The sequence below is a fragment of the Phocoena phocoena genome, chromosome 13 (genome assembly GCF_963924675.1).
Source record: "Phocoena phocoena chromosome 13, mPhoPho1.1, whole genome shotgun sequence".
In the NCBI taxonomy this organism is placed as follows: domain Eukaryota; kingdom Metazoa; phylum Chordata; class Mammalia; order Artiodactyla; family Phocoenidae; genus Phocoena; species Phocoena phocoena.
Genome location: NC_089231.1, coordinates 78569337 through 78579093, shown reverse-complemented (window position 1 = coordinate 78579093; position 9757 = coordinate 78569337). Strand labels below are relative to the sequence as shown.

At 52.1% G+C, this 9757-nt stretch overlaps 1 protein-coding gene across 2 annotated transcripts in view; it reads left to right on the top strand.

The window, feature by feature from the left end:
* Nucleotides 1–6293: 6293 nt before the first annotated feature.
* Nucleotides 6294–9757, top strand: part of TESC (tescalcin) — a 62757-nt gene continuing 59293 nt past the window's right edge. For both annotated transcript variants that reach the window (XM_065890360.1, XM_065890359.1), the window contains exon 1: nt 6294–6351. In XM_065890360.1, coding sequence (XP_065746432.1) covers nt 6294–6351 — 58 coding nt within the window. The remainder of the gene's footprint in view (nt 6352–9757) is intronic.

The window sequence follows — 9757 nt, the reverse complement described above, 5'->3', positions numbered from 1 at the left end:
AGGGAGGGAGGGAGGAGGTGGCTGTGCCTGCCCCCACTCCCACCCCCTGGCTGCGGAGGTGCTAAGATGAACCAGGTGGCAGGATCCCAGCCAGTGGTACTGCCCTGCTGGGTAGTTCATGGTCCTGCAGGTGGCCGGCTCAGCATCCAATCCCAGCCCTGTCACCTCCTAGCCATTTCACCCTTGCTGAATCATCTCTGTAAAGATGGGATTATGGACCCATTATACAGATGAGGACATCAAAGTTCAGAGCTTCAAAGGAACCAGCCCAAGCCACACCACCCGGGGAATGGCAGAGCTGGGATGCAACTTAGATCTGAATCCGTCTCCTGCAGCACACCATCACCCAAGGTTAGCTTCAAAGATCAGGGTGCCTCGGGTGAGAAAGGATTGTTTAAAAGATAACCAAAAGCAGTATAGAAAACCCAGAGATAAACCCATACACATGTGGTCACCTTATCTTTGATAAAGGAGGCAAGAATATACAATGGAGAAAAGACAGTCTCTTCAATAAGTGGTTCTGGGAAGACTGGACAGCTACATGTAAAAGAATGAAATCAGAACACTCCCTAACACCATACACAAAAATAAACTCAAAATGGATTAAAGACCTAAATGTAAGGCCAGACACTATCAAACTCTTAGAGGAAAATATAGGCAGAACACTCTGACATAAATCACAGCAAGATCCTTTCTGACCCACCTCCTAGAGAAATGGAAATGACAAAAATAAACAAACGGGACCTAATGAAACCTAAAAGCTTTTGCACAGCAAAGGAAACCATAAACAAGACGAAAAGGCAACCCTCAGAATGGGAGAAAATATTTGCAAACGAAGCAGCTGACAAAGAATTAATCTCCAAAATTTACAAGCAGCTCACGCAGCTCAATATCAAAAAAACAACCCAATCCAAAAATGGGCAGAAGACCTAAATAGACATTTCTCCAAAGAAGATATACAGACTGCCAACAAACACATGAAAGGTTGCTCAACATCACTAATCATTAGAGAAATGCAAATCAAAACCACAATGAGGCATCACCTCACCTCAGTCAGAATGGCCATCATCAAAAAATCTACAAACAATAAATGCTGGAGAGGGTGTGGAGAAAAGGGAACCCTCTTGCACTGTTGGTGGGAATGTAAATTGATACAGCCACTATGGAGAACAGTATGGAAGTTCCATAAAAAACTAAAAATAGAACTACCATACGACCCAGCAATCCCACTACTGGGCATATACCCTGAGAAAACCACAATTCAGAAAGAGTCGTGTACCACAATGTTCACTGCAGCACTATTTACAATAGCCAGGACATGGACGCAACCTAAGTGTCCATTGGCAGATGAATGGATAAAGAAGATGTGGCACATGTATACAATGGAATATTACTCAGCCATAAAAAGAAACGAAACTGAGTTATTTGTAGTGAGGTGGATGGACCTAGAGTCTGTCGTACAGAGTGAAGTAAGTCAGAAAGAGAAAGACAAATACCATATGCTAACATATATATGAAATGTGAAAAAAAATGGTTTTGAAGAACCTAGGGGCAGGGCAGGAATAAAGACACAGACATAGAGAATGGACTTGAGGACACAGGGAGGGGGAAGGGTAAACTGGGACGAAGTGAGAGAGTGGCATGGACATATATACACTACCAAATGTAAAACAGATAGCTAGTGGGAAGCAGCCGCATAGCACAGGGAGGTGCTTTGTGACCGCCTAGAGGGGTGGGATAGGGAGGGTGGGAGGGAGACGCAAGAGGGAGGGGATATGGGGATATATGTATACGTATAGCTGATTCCATATGTTATACAGCAGAAACTAACACAACATTGTAAAGCAATTATACTCCAATAAAGATGTTAAAAAATATATTAGCAACAAAAAAATAAATAAAACAAATAAAAGATAACCAAAAGGACACCTTTAATTCAAAATTCAAATTGGGGATGATTCTTCTCTGATTCCATTCACACTGAAACCAAGAGACCAAGACATATGAGACCAGCATAAGGAGCTTAAGTGAGCTTAAGAGAAAAGCTGTTTCAGAGTCAAGACACTGGTGTAGCCATTTCTGGGGCTTCCCTCCCTGGACGTTATTTACAAGAGCAGCACTGATCCTCACCTGTTTGAAGTGGTTAGGTGTGGTCTGCTCTAAGTCAAAGGCCAAGCAAGATGGCACTTGGAATCCCTGTAACTTTCATAGGGTCAGTGGTCCCCAAATTAAGAAAAGTGTTTTGTTGCTCTCAGAACATTGCCAACCCTTTGGAGAACCGCCCCCCCCAAGCTAAGTGATCAGAGGGCCAGGAGAGCAATACGGGTGAACTGCCATTTACACAACTGCATATGTGTACTCTGATTCTGGTTTACCATCCATTCTGAACACCTTGGTTTTCCCATCAATAAAATGGGCAGGACTTCCCTGGTCCAGGGCACAGTGGTTAGGAGTCCACCTGCCAGTGCGGGTGACACAGGTTCGAACCCTGGTCCTGGAGGATCCCACATGCTACAGAGCAGCTGGGCCCGTGCGCCACAACTGCTGAGCCTGCGCTCTGGAGCCTGCGAGTCACAACTACTGAAGTCCGCGTGCCCTGCTCCGCGGCAGGAGAAGCCACCGCAATGAGAAGCCTGAACACCGCAACGAAGAGTAGCCCCCGCTCGCCGCAACTAGAGAAAGCCCACGTGCAGCAATGAAGACCCGACGCAGCCAAAAATAAATAAATAAATTTATTTTAAAAATTAAAAAATATAAAATGGGCATGTATTGGGTACCCAGTAGTGTACGCACTAATGATGGTCTGTTCCTATCTTTTTCCTTCCAGACTCTGAGGTCAGAGACTACCTCACTGTAGTATCTGAATTCCCGGCACTCAGTAGTGGATGAGTGAATAGATGAGTGAGTGGACAAATGAACATATGAATCATAGTAACAGCCCACTGGGTAGTGGTGTGCTGAGTTGTCTCAGACCAGCTTGCAAGAACAAATTATTAAACATTCGCCCATTGTTCAATTATTGGTACCTTGAAATTGACCACGGTGGGAGTATTTACGACAGGGAAATGGGCAATGTTGCAAAGTAGAGCTTTTCCTCTGTTTTCTCAGGGCCTGTTTACCTGCACCCCACTGGATAGCACTTCCTGTGTCAGGCACTGTTTTAAGCCCTTTAGATATGTGAATCCACATTTAACCCTCATAAACATCATGAAGAAGGCACCATTGTTATTCCCACTTTACAGATGGGAAACTGAGGCCCAGGGAGGCAAAGCCACTTGCCCAAGTGTGGTTCGGTAGTCTGTTTCCCATAGACGAATGAAGACCATCCTCACCATCTCTGGGCTCAGCTGCCCTTGGTGGCCTCACAGGTACCAGCCATTCTCACTGCAGCCACTGTTTGTAATCAGCTCCTCTGGGAGAAGAGAGGCAGTTGCCTGGTGACCAAAGTGTTCCCTAGCTCTCCGAAGGTCACACTGAGTGAGGGGGAGGATAAAGATCACCACACAGGGTGCCCCCTCTTCCAGGGCTCCAGACAACAGATCCAATCAGCCCAGCCAGACCCCACGCAGCGCTCCAGACCTCCTTGGTGCTCTGACGCCATTAGCAGGATTGAATTAAAGGCCTGATGTCCTGGAACAGTGGCAGCAGGCTTTGTGTGCAGAGAGCCCTGCCGTGTGTGTGCATCATTGCCAGAGAAGGAGGCAAAGCCCAGGCAGAGGGTGGGTGACCGCAGGGCCCCCAAACCTCACAGGTACTTCTGTCCAGCCAGTAGTTGCCTCTGGCATGTCCCTTTGGGATCACAGTTTGGGACAGTCATGGACTCCCCAAAGCTCAGCTTAAGGGTTAACAGTCTCTCCAGTGGCCATTCCAGCTTGGACATTCCAGATCTCTGCGGGGCCTTGTTGACCCCGCTGCGTTGTCACCTCCTGTGTGTCTGTCTCCCACTCCTCCAGGACTCCCTTAAGAGCAGAAGTGTGGCTCCAGGCCCCAGGCAGGGCCCTGTACGCAGCAGACCTTCGATAAATGGGCGATGAATCAATGAATGAGCGAGCAAGCCCGCATATTCCTGCCGCCACAAGGAGCTCCCGCTTCTTTCTCCAAGCCCTGCCACCAGGAACAAATTCCCTGTGCTCATCACACCCAGCCTTCCAGCTCCCGCTGGCTGGAGAAGGTGGCCTGTATGGCAGCAGACCCAGGAGAGCGGATGGGGACCCTGAGAAGGACTCTCCAAGGAGGTGATGTTTATGCTGAGATCTGAGGAGCCCCGATCACGGGAAAATGGAGAGCAGCGGAGTTCCTGGCAGAAGGGACCAGCACAAATGCTAGTCTAGAAACTGACCGTGGCCAGAGGAGCTTGAGATGAAGTTCACTGGGTAGACAGACGATGGAGCAAAGACCACCTCCCTTCACCCCATACGCTGGGAGTCTCTCCGCGATCACCCGAGGGGCAGAGCCAGGCCACGTGCCCCCTGCCTGCCCCAGGGCACTGTCCCAGGGCTTTTACCCCCGCCCACCTGTACTGTACCAGCTCTGAGAGCAACCATGCCAAAGGGGAGGAGATGTAGCCATGAGAACATCATTTTCTATCTCCCCAGCAAAAATCCCCAGCATTTAATCCTTGGATAATTTAATATAATAAAATTCCAGGCACAGATATCTTAAGTCGGAACAAAATTGTGTCCAGCAGTTGTGGGTAATTCCCAAGGGGCCCAGGGCCCCATTTCTTGATCCAGAGGCCAGTTTGGGTTTCTAGATTCCTTCTGACCTGACATGCAGTCTCCCAGGCGGCTTTCCAGTTTGCTTGGACCAGCTGATGCCCCCACAGCCAACATTTCCCCGGCTTGGCGAGGTCTCAGAACCGCCCGCGAGCTTTGCAAATGCACATTCCAGGTGCCGCCCCAGCTCTGTGAGTGTCCTGACAGAGTGTAAAGGGGAGCTGGATTTTCAACCAGGAGGGGCTGACTCTGCTGCTCTGGCAGGTTTCAGGAGGCCCCTGGTGACTCTGAACGCCATCCTTGTCCCTGGAAAGGGCTATAACCCTCAGCTTGGACCTGTGGCCTGCAGGTATGGGCACCTGGTTCTCAGCACTCCCTCCCCAGCGCTCTGTGATGTGGATGTAGGTGAGCCGGATCAAGTCTCCATGACCGCCGCCCCCCAGCACTGTCAGCGGAGCCTGGCACCCAGGACAGACCCTGAATACATGCCAATCCTTGATGGCCACGTCACCAGGCACGTGGAGCACAATTGCCTGGGCTTGAGACAGGGAAAGTGTTGACTTTGAATTGATGCCCTGGCTATGTGACCCTTCTGAGAACCAGTTCCTCTGTTGTAAAGTGGACATGATTCCACAGCGGCTGTCTTGCGCTGTGTCCCAGGCCAGGCCTTTCTGATCTATGTCTCATTAACTATTATTATCCCCATCTTAAGGAGAAGGAATAATGGTTAGATAGGTGGCAGGACTGGCCGGGGTCACCCAACCTGGTTACGGAACCCAACTCCTTCAGTCAGCTTCAGGCAAAACTTCTCCCAGAAGGATGGCATTCTCTCTGGTAGTTTGAAATGCAGCCTCCTGGGCCCTGCCTGAGTCAGAATCCCTGAACCGAAAGACTGAGAACGTCCCCATCCTAAGCAACTAGGCTGAGTAGCTAGGACAGGCCAGTCTTGTACGTGGGTGAGCCCACTTCATCAGGGTGGGCTTTCCTGGAATAAACCAAAGAAATCCCCCCCACTTGCGCATTCAGGTTGGATTATGATTATATTATCTTTATTGCTGTTCACCATAGAGATAATTAATGCTGTCCTTCTCCATTGTTCCCAGGCAGTTTCCCTCCTGACATCTGGGAGGATGTGTAGTGGAACAGGGGTGGCGGAGGGCATGGAACCTCCGTGGGGTCTGATGCCTCCTACCTATACCCCCAACTCTGCTCACACCTTCTTCCCACAGCCGGCAGGGGTGCAGAAGGGGTGAGGCGCGACGAGCACGGCCGCGGTTGTGGGGAATGGGGAACCTGGGTCCCCCTCCTCTCCTCACCTCTCTCCCCGCCGTTTCCGGCCCGGGGCGGGGCGCTCCCCACTCCCGGCAATGCGCGAAGCCGGAGCGCACTAGGACCGTGGCGCTCCGCCCGCCGCCGCTATAAGAGGCCGCGCTCGCACCCCACGCGGAACCCGCGGCTCAGACCAGTTCCTGGCGTCCCGACCTGTGTCGGACCCGAGGCCGGACCCGCCGCTGCGCAGCCGACGCCAGCCCAGGGCCTGGGAGGGACGAGCGCCCCCGGGCCCCCGCCGCGGGCACCATGGGCGCTACCCACTCCGCGTCCGAGGAGGTGCGGGAGCTCGAGGGCAAGACAGGCTGTGAGTATCCCGCGGGGGACGGTGACGGGGACCACGACCGCCGGCCGGCTGGCACGGGGGCTCCCAGCCCACGGCCACCCGCTGGGCTTCGGGCCACCGCGCTGTGTGACCTTGGACTAGTAGCTGGCTCTCTCTGCGCCTCAGTCTCCCCCTCCTTCAAATGGGTCCCCGCCGGCCACTTTGCAGGCTGCGGTGATGCTGAGTAAGTGTCGCGGCAGCTCTGCCTCGGTGCTCTCGGAGTTGGCTGGGAACCCCTGAACCTGGGACTGCGGACCCGGGAGGGAGCAGTGTCCGGGCTCCCGGGCCGGGAGAGCTGGCGCCCATGGACGCTCAGCTGTTGTACGCGACCCGCACCTGAAAGTCGTTTGGATTCAGGATTACGCAGGGGGAGGAAAGTTTTTCAGTCGGCGGGAGCTGGGTGGGAGCCCGGCCCCGCGACCTTAGCGCGGGTGAGCGGGTCTCTGAGCCTCCCGTCTGTAAAATGGTTTCAGGCGGGTCCCCCGCTACCCCACCATGGGTAACTGGGAGGATTAAGCGAGGCAGCGCCCGAAGAGCACTTTGCTGGAGCCTGGCGACCTTCGTGGAGCTCGCCCGGACTCCCGGGCCTGCAGAGGCTGTGCGCCCCGTATCCGCCTGGGGCAGGGCGCACCGCACCGGGAGGCCGGGCTGCGGGCCGAGCTGACCGCAGGGAAGTGATGGCGGAAGCGCCTGACCGCCCAAGTCCAGCCGGGCTGGGAACTTGACCCTGGCACCCGGTTCTATTACGGGCTGTGAAGGGGGGTGTGGACTGAAGACCGAGAGAGGCCAGGTGAGTGGGCAGACTGGCTTTGGCAATGGGCAGACCGGGTGTCAACCCCGCCAGCGCTACTTCCTGGCTGTGTGTCCTTGGGCTAGTCACTTTACCTCTCTCTGTCTCTGTTTTCTTCCTTCTAGAATGGGATTTCTGCTAGTATTTTGTAGATAAATGCTCAAGAAAACGGTAGCTGCAGCGTTATTTCCAGTCAGGAGCTGGCTCCTGGTGCCTGCTTCGAGTTTAGTGCAGACAGTCAGCGGCCATGGTGGATCAGCTGGAGGGAGCGGCCTCGCCATTTGTGCGTGAGCTGAAAAATGACTCTGGACTCCCCATCTAAACACCTGATTCCCAATCTAAACACCTCTTTCCAGGAGAATTGGGTGAAAATTACAGAAAGCCCTTAATAATTGGTGTCTGCGTCTACACATGCATACATACACAGACATGTACGCGGACACCTTCCTGTTTACAAATATAGAGCTGTCTTCAACCAGAGGAAAAAAAAGTTGTGGTGCATATATATCATATGGAACCCCTTTTTTTTTAAAGAGGGGGAGTAAGAGTATATTTTTGTAACTTTTATTTGCATCAAGGAATTAAGAATAATACTTATTGGGGGATTTGGTAGAAAAGATGAAGGGAGGGTGAGCTTTTCACTGTTAACTTTTTTATGTTTTCATCTTGAACCATGTGTGACTCACTTATTCAAAAAGTTTTATAAAGTCTAGTTCAACAAGGCGCACGTGAGAGAGGAGGTAGGATTCCTGTCACCTGAGTTTCTTGGATTTCCCCTGTTTTTATTATTTCTTGAGTGCCCTCTGGCTGCCTTAAATCTGGCTGGTTAGAAATGGGGGTTCTCTGAGGCTGGTATCTCTGCAGGAAGGGTGGGCTGGCCGCAGTCTCTCAGGCAGCCCCTCGTGGCAGGCAGTCTGGGGGAATTCCATCTGGTTGTGGGTTTGACAGGTGACAGGGCTGCAGAGCATGCTGGGAATCTTGTCAGTTTCCTGGGCCCAGCCTCCGACCCGGATGATAGAAGCTGAGGGTTCCGTGCTTTGTTGCTTTCCTAGAGGTGGCTGATGTGACTTCCCTTTTTGCTGCTCAGAACTCAGATTTCACACCCCAAAGAGGGAGGGGAGACAGAGGAGGTCAGGGAAGGAGTTCTGAGGTCAGACTAGAGGGGAGGATAATGCCTTCCGTTATCTGAACTTCAAGTAGACTTCCCCCTAGTTCTGTGAAAGGGGTTGGCACAGTCTGAGCACTTTTATCCATTCAGACCCGGAGAGGTTGATTTCCTGAGGGGAGATGCACAGCATAAACAGATCAACCCACTGGTGTCAAGTTCCATGAAGAAGATACAATCCTACGGCATGAGAGTTGGGGGAGGTGCAAGGAAACATTTCTTTCGAGGGGACCAGGAGGGCTTCTCGGGGGAGGTGATAATGGAATAGACCCAAGTAAGAAGGAGCCAGCTGCGTGAAGGCCAGTCGGAAGTGCATTTGGAGCAGAGGGCACAGCGAATGCAAAGGTCCTTTGGCAGGAACAAGTTGAGGACAATGAATGAGGTTTGTATGAGATGAGGACGTGGACGTGGGGCTCAGGTTGGGATGGGAACCTGATTTAAGGGGTCTTGATAGGTATGCAGCCTTGGGCAAGTCATTTATGCTCTGAATGCCTCAGTTTCATGCACTATAAAATCGGGATAAAAGTGGTACCTTCCTCTGAGTTCTTGGGAAGGATTAAATGAGTGAATTCACCTGAAGTATTTAGAACAAGCACAAGTGTTTAGTATTATCAGCCATGCTTTAAATACCTTGACAGGTCCTGGTTGCTCTGAGCCACAAGTAAGAGTTAAGTCTTGGTGCCACTTCTTCACAGCTGCATGACCTTAAGCAAGTCATTTTACCTCTCTGAGCATTAGTGCTCCCGCCTGGATCGTGGGGTGGCGGTGTAGATTCAACAAGAGGGTGTATGTGTGGGTGGCAGTGCTTGACTTGGTGTGGGAACGTCAGCTCCCAGCATCCTGCGGGCTGGGTGGAGTGTTCCTGTAAGAACCCTTGCGAAGCATCCCTGAGAAGGGGGAAGAGCCCTAGGTCCAGGGCAGCCAGAGAACAGGCTGTGCCCACAGGGTTGCTAGGCTTCCCCCGCCTCTCTGAGGACCAGGGTGATCCCTTTGCATGCACTCTCTTGGAATCCTCATGCTAGTCCTCCAGGGAAGGTGGTACTGTGGCCATTTTACAGAGACTCAGAGGAGTCAAGCAACTTGCCTCCCGTCCCGCAGCTCATAAGCGGAGGCGTAGGGATCTCGGGATCCCCAGGCTCTCTGTCCTGCTACTGCTGTACTTTCACTGTGTTTCGTTGCCCCTCAGATTTCTAGGAACCCAGAAGGGGTAGGACAGCCTGCCCGTATATTTTTCTCACCACCAGGCCTTTGTACAATCGGTTCCCTGTGCCTGGAGCACTCTTCCCATCTCACATAATGCGGCGTTTGCATATGGCCATACTTCTGTAACCACCACCCAGGTGAAGATCGCGCACGTTTCCTCTTTGCCCCGTCTCTCTCTCTCTCTTTTTTTTTTTTTTTTGCGGTACGCGGGCCTCTCACTGCTGTGGCCT